This window comes from Triturus cristatus, chromosome 11 (genome assembly GCF_964204655.1).
Source record: "Triturus cristatus chromosome 11, aTriCri1.1, whole genome shotgun sequence".
Taxonomy (NCBI): Eukaryota; Metazoa; Chordata; class Amphibia; order Caudata; family Salamandridae; genus Triturus; species Triturus cristatus.
This window is the reverse complement of record NC_140594.1, coordinates 918,043,513-918,067,712: the sequence shown is the minus strand read 5'-3', so window position 1 is coordinate 918,067,712 and position 24,200 is coordinate 918,043,513. Positions and strand designations below refer to the sequence as shown.

General features: G+C 43.8%; 1 protein-coding gene across 1 annotated transcript in view; it reads left to right on the top strand.

Annotated features, from left to right (window-relative positions):
• The window catches only part of SUCNR1 (succinate receptor 1), a 271,238-nt gene extending 250,759 nt beyond the window's left edge, over positions 1-20,479 (top strand). Inside the window, exon 2 of the mRNA XM_085633504.1 lies at positions 16,974-20,479. Within this exon, the coding sequence (XP_085489630.1) occupies positions 16,974-17,927 (954 nt within the window). The 3' untranslated portion in view covers positions 17,928-20,479. The remainder of the gene's footprint in view (positions 1-16,973) is intronic.
• Positions 20,480-24,200: the final 3,721 nt, after the last annotated feature.

Sequence of the window (24,200 nt, the reverse complement as noted above, 5' to 3'; positions counted from 1 at the left end):
TAGCAAGAAGGCGTATAGCTGCTTTCCTGGAGGCCGCCAACCTCTTTGGGGTGGAGGAGAGGGGGATATTCTGCTTGCAAAGCAAATGGCCTACAATTCAAAATCTGACTCTGTAGGAGTTTACAGAGGCAGCTCTGATTTAGAGGGCCGGGGTTAATTAAAATTGACATTATGAGTAGGGGCACTTTCAGTACGCTCTAGTTTGCAAATTATCTCCTTTCTAGTAAATACAAATTGCTGCCCGGGGAAAACTTACCCCTCGCAAGACTGGCGTAGTCATGCCAACCGATTGTCAAAACAGCAGAGCCTACTGTGTGCCATCTTGAACATCTTTCGCCATCTCTCACTTCCCTCAATGTCTCTTCTTGGCTGTATCTCCTCTCTCTCTCTCTCTCTCTCTCTCTCTCTCTCTCCTACATTCTATGCAGCCAGCAGAGCAGCAACAAGAGGAGGGGGAAGGGATTCCTTCTTTCCAATTAATTGTGCGAGAAACAGACTACAAGCCTGAATATATATTTGTCTGTAAAGCTTCCCATGCAATTTACAACTGTTACATAAAGTGCTTGTTAGGTCTCGCCTAGGCACCGCTTGCGCTGTCTCTTCAAGATATGCTGCATTCTGTAAAAGATCTTTTCAAACAGCAAGGGGACCCAAGTAAAGTCAGCCAGGGACCTCGGGAATCAATTATTTTGTGCTACAATGGTTCCTAGGGAGGTAGGGATAGGAAGTAACAAATTAATACAGACCCAATCAGTGCTGCATTGGTTAACTTATCCAGCCGGACGGAGGTTCAATATTTAATTTATCAGCAAGTTTTTTGGATATAAACAAACACAAATACTGAAAAGTGGGACACACGTCTGCATCCTACTACATAAACATACAAACATAAAATAGGGAGAACATTTAAGTGAGGCTCGGGCAACGCTTACAGTTTGTTTTGACAAGTAGTATGAATTTTAAAAAACAAATCGCAAGTAACGTCTCTACACAGTTAGTAATGACATCACATTTAGGGCATGAGGCGTTTTAAGGTGATAAATATTGAACCTTCGTCCGGCTGGATAAGGTAACCAATACAGCATTGATTGCATTCTGTAAAAGGGCATGAAGCTCATCTCACTTTCCGCCAATCTTTTCAATTGGTTCCTGCCCATGTGCTTTGTAAATGGTGGCTTTTCATTGGTCAATCGGCTTAGTAGTCCCTCCTTAGTACCACCTTTTCTCTTCTTGTATCCTTCCATAAGGACACCCCCTGTTACATGTGTTGTTACTCTGTATGCTTTAATTACACCCTCCGAGCACTAGTTTGTTAAATAACTATGTCCTGCCTGCTGTTGCAGGCAGGACACACTCTTCCCTCAATGCGTATATATTTTTTCATTTATCCAGGGCGGCACACCTTTGTTGCTGGCCGAACGCAGCCGAATGCCTTTCTTTTTATGTTTATTTGAAATTTTTTTTTTACAATGGCGACACCTACGCTTTACATTTAAACATCTTAAGTTAAAGCGCGGGTGCCGAGATTACTTTACAAGTAACCAAAAAGAAGACATTTTTTTCATTTTTTTTACTTTTGAAGCAATTGCGGCACTAGCGCTTTAGTTTAAGATGTTCAAAGCTAAAGCATGGGTGCTGCAATTGTAAAAAAAAACACACAAAAAACATTTGGCCGCCATTTTTTCTGTTTGTTTACTTTTGTTACCATCGCGGCACCTGCGCTTTAGCTTTCACACAGCAGTCTCACGTCTCTTCACCATAGCTTAAAGACATTGGCAAAGCCAATAGCTCTGGCTAAACACATATAAGTTCCAAAGGGGAGACCTATTGGCTATGCCAATGCTTGTTCAGTGATAGTGATATACTTAGCAAATCATAACCTTCCACTCATTGTTTTTTGTTATTCCACTTCCCAATGGTAAGTTTTGTTTAACCATTTCTTAGTCTCCTGATAAGACGCCCCATCTGGTAGTGTTTGTGGGTGGATTCGCAAATGCGTTGCGACTTTCAGCGTGAACCCTGTGTAACTTTGTGACGGATTCACAAATCTATAAGGGACTCGGTTACAGCATTTAACATTCTACTGTTAATGCTTTGCATCCACATTTTAATTGTAAGATAGTATTGAATTGGAAAGTAAACTCTCCATAATAAGAAATGTCTCTAAAAAACTCTCCTTTTAATTATCAAATAGCAGTCTCTTTTAAACCCTTTCCCTAGACTCTGTTAGCCCAGTTTTCATAGAAACAACCTTTGGAACACTCTATTGTACCAGTAGGTCAAAGTTCACAATTCATTCTATAAGCAGCATACTTGCTTCAAATTCAACTGTAGGCGGGGTGGTTGACTGGAAAAATAAACATGTACAAAATAGCATAACATTTTTAAAATTTTCCAGACCCAATAACAGATCTACTTACTTTTCTTTTAAAATATCTACCTAATTATAGGTATCTGCGTATTTGCATAATCCAATCAAATATGTTATTTTTATAAAACTGGTCCTATCCTCCACTTAAACTACCTTTCATTTTCAAATCTGCCTCATGTAGGCGCATCCTTAAGTGTGCTACACCAACTTTCCTTCAAAATGGTTAGAGTGTGGATTGGGCGTTATATATTGGCCACCTGCAAAGTACCTTGGATGTGTCGTTCAACGTAACCGAGATGTAGAAGGTAAAGAGGCATTGCGTCATCATCGAAGCACAGGATTGAAGCTGATGAGTCGGCAGTGAGCTATGCAAAGTTAGAGATGCGTTGGAACCTGGAGACGATACTATGCTCAGATGATGTCCCTGGTCCTCACAGTAGCGGCCATGCATCCGTGTCAAGGGAGATTCGTTGATTTACCAACAGGCGCCACTGTGTTAATACATGGATTCTGGAAGAAGCAGCACTTTTTACCCACTTCCATGGGCATAGGACTCGGTTAGCACCAATGGGTAGGTCAAGACTTGCAGCAAGCAAAGTCAAGGTGCTGTTACAGGATGAGTTAAAGTCTTTGATGTCCCTGAGACTTAGAACAGTGGGCAAGCCAGCAAGCTTTTGGAGTCCCTCTGGATTCAAGTGAGATGGGTCCAGTCCTTCCTCAGTCAGGGCAGAGGGTAGCAGGCAGCAGGTAACAGGGCAACAGAGCATAAAAGCAGTTCTTCCAGAGCAGCAGTTCAGCAGAGTGGCTGTCTTTGTAGCAGCACAACAGTCCTCCTTCCTGGCAGAGTTCTTCGGAGGGCCAGTAGTGTACTGGAGTGGTAGGGTCAGAAGTCCGGTTCTTATACCCAGTGGCGCCTTTGAAGTGGCGATGACTTCAAAGAAGGGCTTTAACGTGCACTGAGGTCTTCCCTCCCAGCTCTGGCTCCAGACTCACTCCAGGGGATATGAAGCCCTTTGTGCAGGGACAGGACACAGTCTATTCAGGCGTAAGTGCCAGCTCCTTCCTCCTATCCTGATCTGGATGGCCACTCAGTCCCACCTAACTCTCTCTTTGTGTGTGACTGTCTAGAGCGAATGCACAAAGTCCAGCTGCCACCCACCTTCCGAAGTGTATTAGAGACAGTCCATGGGACACAGGGCTAAAAGCAAAAAAATGCTAACATTGTAAAAGTGGCATTTTTTTAAGGATAATGATAAATTCGACTTTACCAGTGAAGAGGATTTATCCTTACCTTTCCAGTGATATGAAATATCATAGTTCTACTACTTCTCAATCAGGAATTATATCTTATAAAGTGTAATAAGGAATCCCCAATGTTAATCTGGTATAAGATGGCCAATGGGTGAGGCGCTCCGGACAGGATCTCTCTGGCCAGGGATTGCCTTTTGGCGATAATCTCCTTGAATATACCCACTCCTCGGATCTTTTCACTCTCCTGGGGTTCTAATGGACAACGGTCCTTCAACTCTCTGATTCCCACGATTCTACTCTTAACCTCTGAAGAACAGTGAATATTCTTCCAACCACGGAGCCCGAACTAACATGGCCGATGCCCGGTAGAGTTGCCATTGCAGCTATAGGGGAGACGGGCCGTCGATCACCCCCTCAGCCGTCACCTACCCAGCCGTACATTGGGCACAGTTTTTCTTTTGCTCTCCGCTGTGTTTTCCCCTCTTTCGGACGAATCATCAAGGATCTGCTGAGGATGGAACAAACTCTGTGCGGCTGGTGTCCGGTGGAGTTTCATCGTGACTGGGGAGGTGATGGGCTGGGTTTCCCCCTCCAGATGTTTCATACCTTGCTTGGTTTGCCCGCAGCTGCCTGACCTCCTCCTTCACCTTCCGGATCGGCGACTGGGACACGTGAGTCTTGCAGCGACAAAAGTTCAGCGGTTCTGAAAAACGATGCCCCTGAGCCTGTTTTCCCTCCTCGAGGCTGCGGAATCTCACCCCCCAGATACAAGCTGCTGCCGCCCTCTCCCAAGGTTTATGCCTAGGTGCCTGAGCTGACGTCTCCGGACTTTGTGGTTTTGCAGAACGACGACATATAAATACATTTTAGTTGCAGTTGATTCATGCACACGTTTTCTATGGGTCTGGCCACAACGCAGTGCTGAAGCTCGAACTGTAGTCATGGATTTGCGCGTCTTTGTGGGAATTTTTGCAGTGGGCACCTTACATTCGGACCAGGGTCCGGCGTTCGCCTCTAAGGCGTACGAAGACTCCATGAGGTCTTTGGGGGTGCAGGTCAAATTTTCGTCTCCATACCGGCCTGTGGGCGGTGTTGTTGTGGAGCGAATGAACCGTGACTTAAAGCAATCCTTAACAGCTAGAGTCCTAGGCACTGGCAGGAACTGGCTTGCCCATTTGTATAGAGTACAACGTGCACTTAATAATCTCCCTAGAAGACCTCTGGGTGGGTAGATGGGTGGGTGGACCCTTTACGAATTGCTCTTTGGCATGAAGATGTTTGTGCCAGACCTTGATGGTCTAGACTTGGCGGCTGCTGCCGTCCCTTTTGACGTAGATAAACATTGTGCTGTATTACAGACCCTACAAGACACAAGAGACAGTCTAGCAAAAGACCATTTACCTGCCGCCACTGATGGTGCTCTGCAGATTCCAGTGATTTGCTGGCTGCCTAAAGTTGGAGAACTGGTCAGAGAGAAGGTGAAGAACAAAAAAGAATTTGGTCCATCCTATCAAGCTCCGGTTCCAGTGCGGGGCGTGCAGGGAACTCATACAGTAATTTTACCACCACTTCCAGGGCGCAAAGACAAACAGATACATCTCAATTGACAATGTCAAACTACAACATCTGGTCGATTCTGAGTAGTTTGCCTCCAGCTTCATCGTATGCCACTATTCCTGGAAATCCTGACACTGCCATAGAGATGGACTCTGCTGCTAATCCTTAGCTGGTCCCACAGTTCACAGCTGCTAATGAAGAACCAGAATATATTTACCCTGCAAGTGAATCTTTGCCTGGGTTAAATGCTACAGCCAGGAACGAGTCGCGTTTTTCCTTTGACTCTCATTCAACATCGACTTTGACCCCATCAAAATTTGCAATTTTTCTCTCCTGGTTTAAACGCACTTATTTTGTTCCCCCATGGAAATATATTTGGCTGCTGCTCATCCTTATTTTTCTGTTCATGTCCATTGGATTTGTGACAGTATTTTTTCTTTTGATCAATGGACACTACCTTAAAGAACGCTCTGCTGTATAACTGCTACATGGAAATTAGGCCCGCATTCTTCATCGCACATCATGAAGAGGGACCCGACTTTCGTCAACATTACAGCCTGGCCAGTTACGTATGTCATAGTTTGGGATACAGTCGCGTTTCAAATTCATGGTCCGACAGAGATTATTAATGTTCCAAATGTACTTTGTGTCTCAATGGGTGATGTGGTTAAATATAACATACGTTCAGATAACTGGAATGTGCGGGCAATACAATCTCTGTTTTCAGATTTAAAATACTATGCAGCATTTGATGCTGAAGACTTGTATTTGAATTCTGCAAATTATGCTGACTTATTTTGCTATCAGCATTATGGCCACCATTATTTCGAGCTGTTTTCAATTGCAAACAATGGGAACATTGCCCCGACCCACCAATAGGGAGTTCTAAGACCCTGTTGAATATATTTACATATTTTATGAGTTTTGATAACTCAAACCCTGTATCTCACTATTTTAAATTAAATTCTAAATCAAATACGAAAGTTATGCTTACCCACACTAAATTTTTATACTCTGATTCCTTCATTCTTAAATTGGCGGTGGGTGGCTACGATCATTGGAAAAATACAGTTGATTTAAAATCAGTTTGGGGTTCCAAAACCTGGCAGGTACAGGGCTCCGAAGCTTTGTATCGTGTATGTATTATACCAAAACACAAATACTGTTTTTGAACGATTCTATCTATCAGACTACGTGTCTGGGTTTAGCTACGACTAAACAACTGAAGCCTCCTGCTTTTCCTTGCAGAATATCCAGACTGGAATGTTACTACCAATTACACATTTGAGGAGTTGCAGTCTCTATTTACAAATGCGACTTTTAATATCTCTAATATTGACACTATGGGGTGGTTGGTTTGGCAGACCAGTGCAGATGCATGCCAAAAGCGTTCCCATTACAGGGCTTCAGGTTACACACAGGACAGGCCTGATCCACGATTTTTGACTACACATTCTGTTACAATGTATTCTGTTAGTAAATTATATTATACTTGGTTACAACACTCTACCTTGTCTTCTGTTAAGCAGCATTTGTCAATGTGATCGAATGATGTGGATTTATCAGATTTCATAAAAGGCCTGCTTGGCCCTAGGCCTAAACAATGGATATATGTGTTTACAACGAAATTTGGAAATTGTCTCAAATTAAAGCCGTTTCACGTTTAAGGGCCATAGACCAAGCTAATCTTGAAAAAGTTCTTGCTGTAGTAGATAAGAGTATTAATACCCTTTCTTCCAGGATATACACATTGGACAATATTGTTTCTTCTGTTGTTGATATTGTACAGGATGATGTATCTGTGTTATATCATGGTCAGACCCAATTGCGCTCTATTATGCAGTTGGCATGGACCTTGCAGACGCTTAAAATGGGTCGAGTGCCATGAGACTATGTAAACGCGTCCTCTTTGTTTTTACCTTTTAATTTGACTGAAAGACAACAGTCTATGTCCATGAAAGATGTCACTTATACCCTTTTACAAATAGAAAAATTAGACCCTTTACCATTCTCAGTAGCGGAAACAAACTCTGCTGTTTGGCTCGTTCATGAGGTTATAACACTGCCGTTCTCCTTATTGAAATTTACATCGTGCATGAAACATTTTCCCTAGGTCGTTATGAACCTTCATGACGTTTGGTCACTCCCCTTCGTGTTTAGATGTTTGCGTGATGACACAGAGGTGTATCTGGCTGGTGAATCTTGCGATTCTTCCATTGGACACTATCTTGTGTGCAAAAATATACAGTTGCGTGGCTCCTGTAATTTAGAGGCGCCCAATTTAGCGTGCATTTTAAAAGGAAAGCCCGTCCCCTCGATTAAACCAACATTCAAACTGTTGTCTAACGGCAGTTATTCACTTCTGAATAATGAAAAATGCTGTGGCATGTTAATAGGCATACCGTACATTGTGACTGTGTCACAACGTGTAGTTTGCTGCAAAAATGTGCTGTTTCCTCCACCTCGTGGGAGTACCGATATCTCAATTTGACCTTTCATTCCGACCTTGAAGGCAGAGTTCGACAAGCTGAGCCGAATAAGAGCTTTATTGTCCCAGAAAGAAGTTCCTCTCACTTCTACCCGTGAGTCCTATGTCCGGCAGGTGGCTAATAAAAGACCAGAAGTTCAAGCACTTTTAAACACTGACCTGCCACAACATTTTGGTGAGCTAATTCATTCTATCTTCAATGCTTTGCATACAACGGGGCTGGCTCATTTTTTTTAAACTTTGGGCTCTGGCCTTGTAACATCTTTTCAAACTATCTTTGGTGTGATCTCGGCTTTCATTCATTCTATTTTTTCCAGCGTCTTCGGTGGGTTGCCACTAATACAAGCCTTAGCTGCCGGGGTCTTCCTGTTGATTTGCCTGCTCAGAAATGGCTGCCCCTCTTGTGGTCGTACACAACCCGGCCCGGCTGCAGCTGCTTCGTAGCCGCATGCTTCAGTGCTACGGTACCTTGCCACTGGCCGCTCTAAGCGTGGCTTATAATCTGTCTTTCCGATTTACATGGTACACTGGCATGCAACCAGTCTTCTCCTGCTTGTAATGTCCTTTTCAATGGGCTTTGGATCTCTGCCTCACAAACACAGTGTCTCCTGACCCGAACTTTGCCTTACTGATGAGCCCACTAGTGTCTCATGAGCAGGAATGTTCCGGTATGGATTTGATGGCATGTGCGGCTGCGCTAGGAGTACTAGCTCAGTGGGATATCGGTGCAGCTGCACGTAATTTCCTGCAACGGAGTTACATCGAGTACCACGCAAGTTGCCCACCGATGGTGCTGGAAGCACCCATCATTAATGAGCATGTTTGCTCCTTCGAATTACTTAATATTTTCAGACAATGACAATGATTTCCTATTGGAAGCTGTCGCCACTTTTTGCGCTTACACGCTGATGGATTGATAAGACCAGGCCACCCAGACATTTTTTAAATTATTTTTTTCCTATTTGTTATTTTTATTTTTTTTATCATTCACTACCAAAGGGATATTTTTAGAACGAAAAGACCTTTACTATATTTCTCTCCCTATTGACATTTTTCACTTCCACGTCGCATAAGGTCTTGTTGCTCAGACTTTTTGAACTCTGTGTTCTACTTCGATCACTGTGTGTAGGACTGCCCATGGGGAGAGTGTCGTGAGCGTTTAGGAGTGCCAGCAGACGTTGCTAAGTTAGCATTTGTTCGTGCGTTGCATCACCACCATCTTGCCGCTTATGCACACGACACTACATGCCTTGGTTCTTGTAAAGACTTTTGCTCGTGCTGCTTCACATGGGAACTCTCTGCCTTTCACTATTTCCGTTGTGCTCTAAGTTCTCATCTGTACATCGTGTTCAAGGCCAGAAAACAACTCCAATGGTTAATCGGCTTTGGTCCGGCCCACACACATATAGACATAACATGGAACACAGCTGCGCTTCTGACTTTCTGGGTGCTTTTAATATTGCACGGGATGCAAGTTAGACACACTTGGAGAAAACATTTCCAGGGGAAGAGCTGTGCTTGTCCAGAGGTGTAAATCCTATCATCTAAGACTTGAGGTAGGGGGTTCCACTGTCCAAGCCCAGAGGTCTTCCACTGATATAATAAACATAGCTTGTAGCACAGGGAGGGTGGTAAAGCACTATAAGGGTTCATCCACTGTCATTATAATATGCTATCCTCGTTCGTATTATATGGAATTGTAACCATGCTGATCATATTGTTTTAATGCATTTCTTTGCTAGTGTTAGCACATGTACTGCATTACAGAGCATGTTAGTTGACATAAACATTTTAAACTATACAGTGTCTCTGATTACTCACATTGTATACAGGTATGAGCATCTAAGCGAAAGAGTGTCTTGTTCCCACGAATTCTGAGAGGCCCTGAGTCGCATGTTCTAGGATATCCAATCATTGGTAGGTCCGCTGTAATACGGAGAATGAATGGGATACTATAGCTAGCCGGATAGGGGTTCTGGGCACTGAGGCGTGTTTTTGGTACACCACAATACATCGAAGTCCTGGTTTCCTGTGCATAGTTCTGTGGATGTGGAGAATCCCTGCAACAGGATAAATAAATCAAACCATGTTTAGGGGCGAGAGCATGTGCACTTTAGCACTGGTTGGCAGAGTCCTAAGTTGGGTGGGAGGTGAACTCCGCTCCGCCAGCAGATTTTACGGAGTTTTACCAACTCCGCGCTCTGCTGGGAATGTGGAGTTCAGCAAAAATTCAGATTCTGCGACATGGTAGAATTTGCCCCTGCCACCCACCCCTAGGAGGCCATCGCTGCTTACCTGGTGTGTTCTCCACCATGCCCAGGCTGCCTCCTCCTGAGTCCTGGCTGTCTCCTCTACTCCTCGGTGCAAAACCGCTATGCAGTCCTCCCAAGATGTAGAGAATAGGGGTTTCATATTGACAAGGAGAGGAGACAACCAGGAGGTGAAGAACAGCCCGGGCACAGCAGAGAATGCACCAGGTAAGACAAGCAGGTGGCTGCCTGGGTGTCAGGAACCCTCCAGGTCTGCTGCCTGCATCATGCTGCATGCAGGTTAGGGTGGAGTGGAGCGGAGCGGAATTCCAAAGAGATTTTAGGCAACTCCGTGGAATTCCACATAGTGGCACTCTGCCAACTCCGCCAACTCCCCCCACCCCTGGTCCTGAGGCATACAAAAAGAATTCATCAAAATTGGAGGCTAACAGACAAAATGTCTGGAGGGAAACCACCCTAAGGCTTACAGGTCTAACACTTGTTGATGACTTTCTGCAGGACTTTGGCTGGATAGGGCAGCAATGAGGTAAGTCGGTAGTTGGGTAGCATCTAAATATCTGCTGAGGGTTTCTTCAGGAGGGGGAGTTTGGTGGCAGTTTTCCAGGCATCTGAGTAGGTAGCTGTGCTTATGGAGTTGTTGAGTATTGGGGTCAAGGCAGTGCTAATGGGGTTCAGATCTTTGGTGAATAGTAAGTGTGGACAGAGATGGAGGTACTGAGTAAACAGATTGCATAGTCACTGTGGTTTCTGCCTTGGTGATAATAGACCATAGACATGGTTAAAGCAAAACAGGGCGTGTTAATTTTCAGACTTTGACAACATCGGGTTGATACAATATGGGATGGCAAGGTCGGTCATTGTCCTGTAGAGCTGCCCGTATGTTTGTTAGTTGAGTATGACAGATTATCACCATACTCGTTGCTTCAAGTATAAAGTTTAAATAAGCACTTTAGTTATCATGTTTAGAGCTTTTTTAATGTACATAATTCCGTGTTAGTAATCTTTTCTAGTACCGAATGCTGCCGTTACTAGTAATTAGATGATTATTTTCTTAAGCTTTAAATAGAAAAGGAGTTGTGTATTCATATATACTTTTCTATTTATTATAATATATCTTTTGTTTCATAGGCAACAGAAGTTTTTTGATATATACTATCTAGTTGGGTTGGCTGATACAATTGCGGCCACCTTTATGGTTATGTCTGGTTGACGCCATTAATATTTTGGAACTAGGGTGAGTGCTTTACAATACTTGCATTTAGACATCTTGGGTTGATTTTATTTGACACGTGGTGCTTAGTGTCTTGGCTACTTCGGTTTATTGACTACATTTTTGACGATTGACACCAGCTGTGGTTTTTCTCTCTTTTCTGTTCCCTTCTATTTTTGAACTATTTTATGTGACGTAGGTGGTTTGGGTATACTGAACACAACTCTTGTCACACTTTAATATCTAATTCTTCTTTACACTTACACCATTTTGGGCTGCTCTCCCCTGTTTGTTGGGGACCTCTGACTTGTTTGGTTAAGAGGAGTGCAATTAATAATTGTGCTGTATATCTATTCATTACAGCCCTGATGAAGTCTTATGGAATATCATCCCTAGACGAAACACGTGTTGGCTTCTGTTTTATCGTATGAAAGCTGTTCCTTTATGACCCGATGAATCGGAAATAAACACTTTGGTCTATAAAAGTCAAATATGGACTCGAATTCTTACTGAACATTAAGGTGTTTATTATTTAAACAAGTCTCCTGAGAATCAATGCCAAAGCCGTGACTTCAAGAGACCTCAATAAGAAGATGCAGATTGGACAAAGCATTTATCTATTAACATATTAATCTGTGATTTTCGAATTATTCCTATGATTTCAAATTGAAGGTCCTGATATATTCAGTTTGCTCAGGGAACTAATTGTTTTTCTGTACAGTTGCAATTGTTATCAATTGTAGGTAACAGCATTGGGTGGTGGCTGTTTTGTTACCTTCGATGCAATTTTTGTGATATCTGTGGTTCTCGTTTACTGTCTTAAATCACCATTTGTTTGCGCAGACTATACCTCACTGCCCATTTCCTTTCCAGACCAGGAGGTTATATGGGGTTCATCTCATCAGGCAGAAGGGTTGGAATAGTGGATAGGTCTGGCAGGGGTTGGAAATCTTGTTGATGTTGAAATAGTGGGAGAGCTGGGTGCAGAGTTCCTGAGATGGGGTGATGCTTGTGGAGCAGTGGGGGAGCTGAAAGCCTTTACTGTAAAGGTTTCTTAGGCATAGTTTGGTCTGTTACCGATGGGTGTGGTCAGTTATGACAGCTTGATGGATCGGATATGCTATTGGTAGCATCTAAGGGCATTCATCTGCTGTTTTCAAACACTTTTTTGGCTTCTTTAGAGGAGCAGTTGACCTGTATTTCATTGTACCTATCAAAATATGAAAAGAGTGTTCTTAATACTCATTATAGTACCCCATTAGTTATTTTTGGAGTGATACATCAAATGTGGCTCGATAAAGTCTAAGGGGACCCACATGTTAGCTGGGATATGGCAGGACCTAGGTAGGGTCTTCTGAACTCCATGGCATATGTGTTTTGTATTTCAGCACCTAGGGTTTCATTCAGGGGGAATAGGCATAGGGTAGCACCATATGTCTTCTTTCTGCACTGCCCTACACCAATGTGAAAGGGCAGGAATGTACAGAATTTATGAAATACAGTGCATTTCCGTCCTTTTCCCTGCCCTGGCACACAATTTTCTGCCTAGTGCCAACGTAGGCACCCTTGCACAATGGTGCAAGGGTGCCTCCGTTTCAAACAGGATTGTTTTTGTGCAGGAAGGAGCACCAGAGAGGCATTTTCCTATTTCTATGCGTGCTGTGTGCTGCAGAATGCAGAACCCATGGAAAGAGGAAAAAACTATGAAAAATAAAAATATTTCTCCTCGCTATGCCTGCTCTAGTGAGGCGTATGGTTTTGGCACGGCCCCAGGTTTACGGGATTTAGTCAATCTGGGGCAGCGTCAAAATCCATCAGTGCTTCGTGGGAACACCAATCGCCACGACCACGGAATGCCTCCTTGACTCACAGTAAGGCAAGGCAGTGATTTGCACTGCTTTGTCTTACTGAATATCAATGAGGCCATGGAAAGCCAATCAGAGTGGTTTTGCATTGCCTCATAGATATAATTGAGAGGCTTATGAAGCCAGAGCATAAAAAAAAAGTGATGCTCCAGCAGTGCAAGCCCCCAAGATTTTAGATGACAAGAACATATCAATGAGTAGTTTGTTGGAAGAGGTTATCTAGAATCATAGGTCTGTAAAGAACACGAAGGTAGAAGACAAATAGTCCCATTCAAGTTAATGAGCCAAAGAAAACGAGTGATCAGCCCTACACGGTTATTGAAACATGTTGAATCAGATTGATAAAGTCACAAAAGAAAGGGACGGGGAGCAAAAAAAGAGGTCCAGTACCCTAGCTCCCAAGAACAAGTTTGTGAAACACAATGGGGTAGCTGTTCCTAAAAAGGCTCAAGCCAAGATGAGGGAGTGAGAGAAAGTTGTTTCAGGATGGATGTACAAGTAGGGTGAGTTCCATTATTTGGAAGTGTTGCTCTCACACACCTGTCAAGGTGTCATGCTTCATCATTGGGTGTTTTTGCTCCTCGTGGGGTCGGAGCTGCAATATCCCACAGGCCCCACGAGAGGGATCTGTAGCCAAGATCTATTAAAGTAAAAATGCCGTAATGGTGAGTGGAAGTGCGTGGTGCCAGTGAGTTAGTGGGTTACAAATACCATTGGTAGGACCCAATAAAAGAAGGTATTCATTCTAGGGTCCACTGGATACAGTAAAAACAGAAGCCAAGCTCTTACTTTTCAATAATGAGTAAATGCAGTTTGGTCAAGAGTGGTGGTGAAATGGATTGCGTCAACATGTTTCATGCCCTATTGGTCCAGAAGGGATCCTTGGCGTTTCATCAGGACCGAGTATAGTGTAAAAAAGGGGGAGTTCCATTATTTGGAAGTGTTGCTCTCACACACCTGTCAAGGTGTCATGCTTCATCATTGGGGTGTTTTTGCTCCTCGTGGGGCCGGAGCTGCAATACCCCACAGGCCCCACGAGAGGGCTCTGTAGCCAAGATCTATTAAAGTAAAAATGCCGTAATGGTGAGTGGAAGTGCGTGGTGCCAGTGAGTTAGTGGGTTACGAATACCATTGGTAGGACCCAATAAAAGAAGGTATTCATTCTAGGGTCCACTGGATACAGTAAAAACAGAAGCCAAGCTCTTACTTTTCAATAATGAGTAAATGCAGTTTGGTCAAGAGTGGTGGTGAAATGGATTGCGTCAACATGTTTCATGCCCTATTGGTCCAGAAGGGATCCTTGGCGTTTCATCAGGACCGAGTATAGTGTAAAAAAGGGAAATCTGTCCTGCCCAGAATTCAGAGAGGTAAATTTAGGTAGTGCGTGTCAATGGATTACACACCTGTGTCTTATCAGATTGATAGCCACAATGTTGTCCATACTTTTCTGCAAAACCTTGAAGCCATATTTGTTAGATCAGATTTTAAACTTGAAACTCCACCAACATATTAGAAGAATGTAATCGACATTAGATTAAGTTAAAAATAGTGAAATAGAGTCATGGGTGATCTATAGGTAGTTCCAAGAGACCTGAATTAGTTCAAACATGAATTTGATTATATTTGGTTAAAATTACAATTTTAAACTGAATATTTGCAGGGTGAATTTATTTAGTGGGCATAGCTGTAGGCATAATGATGGTTATGGTGATCATACACACCATTCCAACATCAATTGGTGTCATAATTATTAAAAAAAGATGTCATAGTATGTGAGTAATATTTCAGGCATTGCATCAGTCGAGTCATCATGAATTAAAATTGCTTAATGGAAGGAGTCCTATGTAACCATTGTTATGCAAAGTGAACTTTTTAAAGGCATACCTTCTATTATTTAATGCTTTAAGGTAATGAGTGTGGGAGTTGAAAGTGTGGTATGCGTACTAGGTAAAGAGGCATAAGAGAGGAATGGATTGGCAAATGCAGTAACATTTTGAGATCATTAATCATATCTTAGTCTTATTTAAGATAGATCTTCTTTTTATGAAGACTATTGCACTCTTCCTATGCTGGGGGCCTTCAAATGTAATGCTGGCATATCGAAAACATAACATTGCTGTCTATGGCTCCATCCTCTATCGGACATATCCACACAAGCTATGATTAGGCATGGCCACACCAGTCCTATTTTCACATTCTCAATGAGGAAACGGTTCTGACTTTATCTGGCTACTCTTTCTCGAGTAGTATTTACCACAACAACGAGTTCTAAGCAAACTCCTCTCATTAAATTAAATATCCATATTGAGCTATAGTTGCGCATTCTAAAATTTGATTATTTTTCATCACCCATCAGCTTTTTTTTGTTTTATCCCTATAGTTAATATTATGCATAACAGCTTTAAGGCCTTTATCCACTTCCCTACATATCCATACTGTTCCAAAGTGTGCAAGTTACATCTTTCCTCCACTGAAAGCTGTTGGAGGCTCCAATCAAACAGTACCTTGTAGTGCTGACCCAGTATTTTTCACTGAATCTTAAGTCAATTATGTGCAACCAATGTCCGAGAGTTTCATGACACAACTAAGTCTGGGCGATTAACTCCTCTCTGCTCGTGGAGTTTGCGGAGATTTCCACACTCCGCAGAGCACGGAGTCCCCAAAAACTAAGCAGAGCTTTTTCCCTCACTTGCGCTCTTCAATGTCAAGTTGGCGAGCTCAAGTGAGGAAAATCCACCTCCCGGCGAGGTTTTTCCTTGTTCGCGATCCTTAACATAAAGTTAGTGAGCAGAAGCATTGAAAATCAACTTCCCGGTGAGATTTCTCAACGGAGGCAGTCAGATTTCTCATTGCGAGTGGTCGTGTATGATCGCCACCACTCACATTGAGAAACTGTTCGCTCGCATTGAGAAAGCTGCCGCTCGAGAAAAAATCTACTTGAGCGGCAGAAAGGAAGCAGCGCCCGCTTCGGCTGTGCATGCTGCCATTCGCGATGATTGCATAGTGCAGACAAGCACCCGGCAATGAAAATCACCACGAACAGCATTTATCCAATGCACTCCACCGCTTGCAGAGCTCCACTTAGCTGGCAGAGTTTTTTTTGCACTTCGCGTTGTTCCTTCGAACTCCCCCCAGGCTCTGTAAAATACATACTCCTATGGGGCGGCATTGGGCAGCTCGTAGTTCAACGATATTACATAGACATGGCTTTCACTACTCTCTCAAGCTCACGAATCCCACTACCTACTGATTACTGTACCCTTCACACCAGCTGCCACAAATATTCTACCCAAATCCCGCAAGATTTGAAAAATTCAGAGAAATGTGAATCCCAAGAAACACCAAATAGTTTGAATGTATCCGAAGTAGACCACCAAGCCCTGCAGCTAATGTTAATATGTTGCACCCTTACTCCCAGAACTAGTCTTGAAATGAAACAGTCAAGTTTATTGAGAACAGAAATATCAAACATTTGATACAGATGATGACAAAGGCGAATTTGTGTAATATATTTTTTTTTACTTGAAATAACAAATGTATTATGACAACTGTCTTTCTTAGAACCACAATAGGCCACTAGACCATTATTTTATAAACTCAATCAAATGAACTATATATCGTTTGATGGAAAATTAAAACTGATTTGCCTGAGCTTATGTCAAAGACCACACCGGTTTGTTTTATGGATTTTAAAATCAGACTCTATAGAATTTATTATTGGTATAAGCAGCTTTTTTTAAATGTGCTTGGTCTCGGTGGAAAAGCAAAACCATGAGCCATACATAGTGTTTTTTCTATATTTGATTTAAAATTGTTCATTAAAGCTATTTTTTGTGTTCTATTAACATATTTTAATGTTCTAACTCGTATGTTTTATGGGGTACATTTCCCGAAATAAACTTGATGATGATTACAACTATAAAAAAAAATCTAAAACTTGATTGTTCTTATCATTTTTCAGAACCAAAATGGAACATATGACCATTGCATCAGACTAGACCAGTTGCTGAAAAAATACTATCTGCCAGTGTTTTACACCCTGGAGTTCATTCTCGGTGTCCTTGCCAATGGGACAGTTTTGTGGGCCTACATCTTTGGCATAAAGAATTGGTCAACTGGAAACATCTACCTGTTCAACCTCTGTCTATCGGATTTTGCATTTCTTTGCACGCTTCCATTGCTGGTGGAGAGCTATGCCAATGAAACCTGGATCTATGGACCCATAATGTGTAGAAGCAACAGATTCCTGTTACATGCCAACCTGTACACAAGTGTGCTTTTCCTCGCTTGTGTTAGCATGGATCGATACATGATGATTAAATACCCTTTTAAGAAACACGTTCTCCAGAATAAAAGATTGGCTATTCTCATCTCGGTTGGGGTTTGGATTCTGGTCACAGCTGAACTAGTACCAATGCTCACCTTCATTGGGCCGAAGAACAATAGCGACAACTCAAATTGCCGTAGCTACGCAAGCTCTGGAGACCCAATAAATAGTCTCATTTACAGCACTTGCCTATCCTTCATTGGGTTTATTGTGCCTTTATGTGTAATTTGCTTTTTTTATTTAAAGATTGTTTTATTGCTGAAAAAGAGAAATAAGGATTTTGCCCCAGTGCCATCCCTCGAAAAACCACTCCGCTTGGTCATTTTGGCAATTATATTGTTTTCGGTCACTTTTACCCCATATCATATCATGCGTAACATCAGGATAGCATCGCGGATGGAGTCCTGGGCACTACCTCCATGTACAATGGTCATGATTAATTCCATCTATGTCATTACAAGGCCTATAGCATTTCTGAACAGTGTCATAAACCCTATTTTTTATTTCTTGATGGGCGACCATTTCAGAGAGATGTTGAACATCAAAATAAGGCATCTATCAAATGCATTGAAGTCATACTTTGTATGAAGGTACTATGATGAAACAGATTCATAAGTAAGCTCTTTATGATCAGTGTTTCAATTAGTACTAGTGATATATAAATGAAGATTTCCTAAAAGATGAATTAGTAAACTATATTCCTTTAATGCCATGATGTAGCAACCTTTTCTAAATACACATTTCATAAATTCAATTGAAAAAAATCTGACCTAATAAGGGGTGATTTATAGGGATTATGAATTTGGAATTATTGTACATCAAAATGTATATTTATTGATCAGCTTCACTATCCACAAAATGTCAACATGCTGACAGTATTCGCAATCACAATGTCACTGTTATCCTGAAAACAAAGCTTGCTGTTCGCCACCTGGCCATCCTGTCCATAGATGAAAGGTTTTAATTTCTCAATGATCTCTAGGTAAAGTTAAGGGTAAGAGAAAGACTACATGGCTCTGAACATTCCTCAGCTGGTGTATTTTAAATATGGCTGCTTTTGCCATTGTTGTCTGGAGGTACCTGGGATTTGAACAGTAAATACTGCGGCATATCTATTAATATTTCACTCAGTGCTGTGCAGCATTGCGTATAGGAGATACAGCAGAAATGCTCCATATTTACAAAGATATGGAGGGTTTCTGCCGTTTCCTTACACTGGTGCACTATTTACAGCCTGGCAGGTCCCTAAGATCCAGTAATGAATCATTACTCTCACCTTTCAGAATCTGCGCCGCCAGAAGCGGAGGTAGGTCCTTCTCTTTTCTTGCCCCCACTCTTTGGAACAAACTGCCAAGAATCTTACGCACAATCACCGATCACAATGGCTTTCGCAAGAAGCTAAAAACATGGCTATTTGACAACTAATCAAGCAATCTCTCAGAGCTGTCTGCAAGCGCCATGAAACTTCCGAGTGATATGTGCGCTGAACAAATGTCCCTGATTTGATTTGATTTGATTTACTGCACCATGGTGCAGGAGTGCCTGTGTTACGAGCAGGATTGTTTTTGTGCAAGAAGGGATACCTTCATACACAAAAACAATCCTTATTGGCATATTCCTCCTATATGTATGCTGCAGAATGCAGCACACATTGAAAGAGGAAGCAATATAGAGAAACAAAAAATATTTCTTGTTGTTACACCTCTGTTGGGTAGGGGAACCATTGTGGCACAAGCCCAGCTTTACAAGCCTTTATAAATCTAGCTTTGTAAAGAAAAAAAAATGGGTGGGAACATGGAAGCACACATGTTCCCCCCATCTAATGCCTACGTGACAAAAAAGCAATGCAAGGTAGCGTTATGCACTGTGTTGCATTACTATGTATTTACTAAACCTCACAAAGCCACACAAACTGGCTTTACGTGGCTTAGTAAATGGTAAACATTATTTTGGGTTAGGGTTGCACCACAAAAGCAACACAACTGTGATCCAAATTCATGTTAAATCTGGTCACAGATGTCCATCTTCCATCCCTTAACATAATACCCACCTCATTGTAAATATTATAAACTATTATAAATATTTATAAAGTCCATCGAGTGACATTTACAGCACTTTACTATGTCTATAATTGCTGAATTTGGCCCTCACTAACAGTTGGCTGGAATTTACTGGTTAAGATACTGGGACAAGAAATATCGACCCACTCAGTGTCTTTATCTCTGAATCCAGCCATTACAGGTTAAGGGGACTGATTTACAGTTTGGTGGGTGGAGTATAGTCCGTAAGGGAGGTTGAGGACTTTAACTCCGCGACCCTCATGGACAACTGCCTGCCAAATTTAGAGATGATCTTTCGCCCAGCAGTCATCTCGGTACAGTGAAGGGAACAGCCATCATGGCTGTTCCTTTCAATGTACATTTTGGATTTTGATGGCTGTCCATTAAACTTAACTTTTTTTGTTTTTCAAAGCAGGGGTTTGTTTCTGAAAAACAGAAAACTGATGACCCCACACCTTAGGAGTTTTCTCCTAGGATGTTGAGGCATTATAGATTGTTTCCACTAACTCACTACCAGGTTTGTCCTGGTGTTGATGGACCTGAAAAAAGGCCCTATCCACCCTAAACACAACGGGTAGTGTATGGATTTCCTCTAACAGATCATTCTCCGTTGGGCTGTCAGAGGAAGTATTTTGTCGCTGGAGGATCGTTCAACAGAATACATAAGGTCCACCCATGTCTATGAAAGTACATTAGCTGTAACACTATTTTCATTGTAAGTAACCCACAATTAAAGTGTACTTTAACACATGAAATATTAATATTTTCTATACTGAAATTTTTATCTTTCTATTTACGTATTGAAATGTACATTTTGCAATAATATTTGGGACATGTTAACTTGTATTTTTTTATGCTGATGCAGTCTTTTGGATGTGAATGTACAATTTTGAGTAAATGAAACGTGACATAAACATAAACATATAATCAAATTTGTGTTTGATTTGTCTTTGGTAGACAAACAATTTTTGATCTAAAAGACATGATTTGCCGTTTACCCATCACTACTTCGCCAATTTGTAAAACACTCAGATCTGCAAAGGGTAATGCTACTTCTGAAAAAATAATACCTAATTAAGCTCTAAAAACCATAAATTCTTCCTTTATGAAAATGTGTGCATTTTGACAGAAATGTTAATTTGGCAATATGAACAATGAAGAAACTTTTAAAAAATGTAACGAAAATTGTGATTGATTGTACCAATTAAAATAATTGTTGTGGACAAAAATCCTTCTAAATACATTTGGATTACCTATTTGATAGCCTCCTCTATTACAATATGTTTCACATGGTATGAATGATCAAATCAAATAGTCGATTTTGTACATCAAAATTAAATTTAGATATGATGCTTCTCATTTATAAGTAGTTACTCAGATATACATTCCATAATTATTGTTTCATTACTTTATTTATTACAGCGGAGAGGCTCTTTTATCTGAAAAAATGTCTCAGAATCACAAACTCTTTTGGGCACCTAAGTGAAAATCAGAGACCAGGAGGCTCATATAAAATGATTTAAGAGTTGCAGAACACTTGTTTTAAATGTAATAACTGATTTAACAATTCAGAAAAGGTGTACGGCCCCAACTTGGACAATGGTAACTTTACAATCGTTTACAAACCCTATTTCGGCCATAAACTACTGGTTCATATTAATAGGATTTGCTATTTGTACATCTCACATTATGGGGCCGATTCCAATCATGTTAAAAGGCCCTACGAATAGTTGTACGGAGCATTTTCTCCATACGACTCGTACCAGGTAAACTCATTTCACAACCTAGAAAGTACGATTTGTACAGAAAGCCTTTTTTTGTACGAATCGTACAAAAGACCGTACAGCAAAAAAATACCCACGATTCCAAACCAGAAATGCTTGTACGCGACGTCTGCACGTATTTCACCAGCGTTTTCCGGCCCAGCAAGTACGATTCGTACCGACTTCACTCCGTACGGCTCTTTGTTTACGGGAGCCAAACACAGCCGGAAAAGCAGAGTCCGCCGCGAACCGCAACACCACGGAGCCCCGGTACACGATGTACAGCCATGAACCCCATCGTACGTGTCATCCCGGTCCTCCTGGCCTACGACCTGGTGCACCGCACCCGACGCACATGCCGCAGAAGGTGAGAACAACATGCGTACCACACGTACCCCTACGGCACCATGACAACAGTGGTACGGACCGTACCCACGCATAAATGCATGGGTATGGTGCGTACCCCTACGGCCCCATGAGTCCTCAGGTACGGACCATATCCATGCATGAATGCGTGGGTACGGTGCGTACCCCTACGGCCCCATGAGTCCTCAGGTACGGACCATACCTACGCATGAATGCGTGGGTACGGTGCGTAGCCCTACGGCCCCATGAGTCCTCAGATACGGACCGTACCCATGCATGAATGCGTGGGTACGGTGCGTAGCCCTACGGCCCCATGAGTCCTCAGGTACGGACCGTACCCACGCATGAATGCGTGGTACGGTGCATACCCCTGCGGCCCCATGAGTCCTCAGGTATGGACTGTACCCATGCATGAATGCGTGGGTACGGTGCGTAGCCCTACGGCCCCATAATTAATCAGGTACGGACTGTACCCACGCATGAATGCGTGGGTATGGTGCGTATCCCTACGGCCCCATGAGTCCTCAGGTACGGACCATACCCACGCATGCATGCGTGTGTACGGTGCGTACCCCTACGGCCCCATGAGTCCTCAGGTACGGACCGTACCCACGCATGAAAGCGTGGGTACGGTCCGTAGCGCTACGGCCCCATAATTAATCAGGTACGGACCGTACCCACGCATGAATGCGTGGGTACGGTCTGTACCACACGTACCCCATTATGGCAGCAGGAAAATTTGGATACGAGGCGTACACACTCCATGAATGTGGGAATAGAGGACTGTCCCAGCATGGTAACTACAAATTGATGTGTGTGTAGGTCCTGGCCAGCAGTGTACTGCTCCAAGGGGGTTCGTGGGTGGGTGCAGAGACCTCCCAGCAGTGTCCAGACATATGAGGGGTGGGTGTAGAGGACTACCAGCAGTACCCAGACATATGAGGGGTGGGTGGAGAGGACTCCCAGCAGTGCCCAGACATATGAGGGGTGGCTGCATATCACTCCCAGCAGTGCCCAGACATATGAGGGGTGGGTGCAGAGGACTACCAGCAGTGCCTAGACATATGAGGGGTGGGTGCAGAGGACTCCCAGCAGTGCCCAGACATATGAGGGGTGGGTGCAGAGGACTCCAGCAGTGCCCAGACATATGAGGGGTGGGTGCAGAGGACTCCCAGCAGTGCCCAGACATATGAGGGGTTGGTGCAGAGGACTACCAGCAGTGCCCAGACATATGAGGGGTGGGTGCAGAGGACTCCCAGCAGTGCCCAGACATAGGAGGGGTGGTTGCATATCCCTCCCAGCAGTGCCCAGACATATGAGGGGTGGGTGCAGAGCCCTCCCAGAAGTGCCAAGACATATGAGGGGTGGGTGCATATCACTCCCAGCAGTGCCCAGACATATGAGGGGTGGGTGCAGAGCCCTCCCAGCAGTGCCCAGACATATGAGGGGTGGGTGCATATCACTCCCAGCAGTGCCCAGACATATGAGGGGTGGGTGCAGAGCCCTCCCAGCAGTGCCCAGACATATGAGGGGTGGATGCAGAGCCCTCCCAGCAGTGCCCAGACATATGAGGGGTGGGTGCAGAGCACTACCAGCAGTGCCCAGATATGTGAGGGGTGGGTGCAGAGGACTCCCAGCAATGCCCAGACATATGAGGGGTGGTTGCATATCCCTCCCAGCAGTGCCCAGACATATGAGGCATGGGTGCAGAGCCCTCCCAGCAGTGCCCAGACATATGAGGGGTGGGTGCAGAGCCCTCCCAGCAGTGGCCAGACATATGAGGGGTGGGAGCAGAGGACTACCAGCAGTGACCAGACATATGAGGGGTGGGTGCAGAGGACTACCAGCAGTGCCCAGACATATGAGGGGTGGGTGCAGAGGACTCCCAGCAGCGCCCAGACATATGAGGGGTGGCTGCATATCACTCCCAGCAGTGCCCAGACATATGAGGGGTGGGTGCAGAGGACTACCAGCAGTGCCCAGACATATGAGGGGTGGGTGCAGAGGACTACCAGCAGTCCCCAGACATATGAGGGGTGGGTGCAGAGGACTCCCAGCAGTGCCCAGACATAGGAGGGGTGGTTGCATATCCCTCCCAGCAGTGCCCAGACATATGAGGGGTGGGTGCAGAGCCCTCCCAGAAGTGCCAAGACATATGAGGGGTGGGTGCATATCACTCCCAGCAGTGCCCAGACATATGAGGGGTGGGTGCAGAGCCCTCCCAGCGGTGCCCAGACATATGAGGGGTGGATGCAGAGCCCTCCCAGCAGTGCCCAGACATATGAGGGGTGGGTGCAGAGGACTACCAGCAGTGCCCAGATATGTGAGGGGTGGGTTCAGAGGACTCCCAGCAATGCCCAGACATATGAGGGGTGGTTGCATATCCCTCCCAGCAGTGCCCAGACATATAAGGCGTGGGTGCAGAGCCCTCCCAGCAGTGCCCAGACATATGAGGGGTGGGTGCAGAGCCCTCCCAGCAGTGGCCAGACATATGAGGGGTGGGAGCAGAGGACTACCAGCAGTGACCAGACATATGAGGGGTGGGTGCAGAGGACTACCAGCAGTGCCCAGACATATGAGGGGTGGGTGCAGAGGACTCCCAGCAGCGCCCAGACATATGAGGGGTGGCTGCATATCACTCCCAGCAGTGCCCAGACATATGAGGGGTGGGT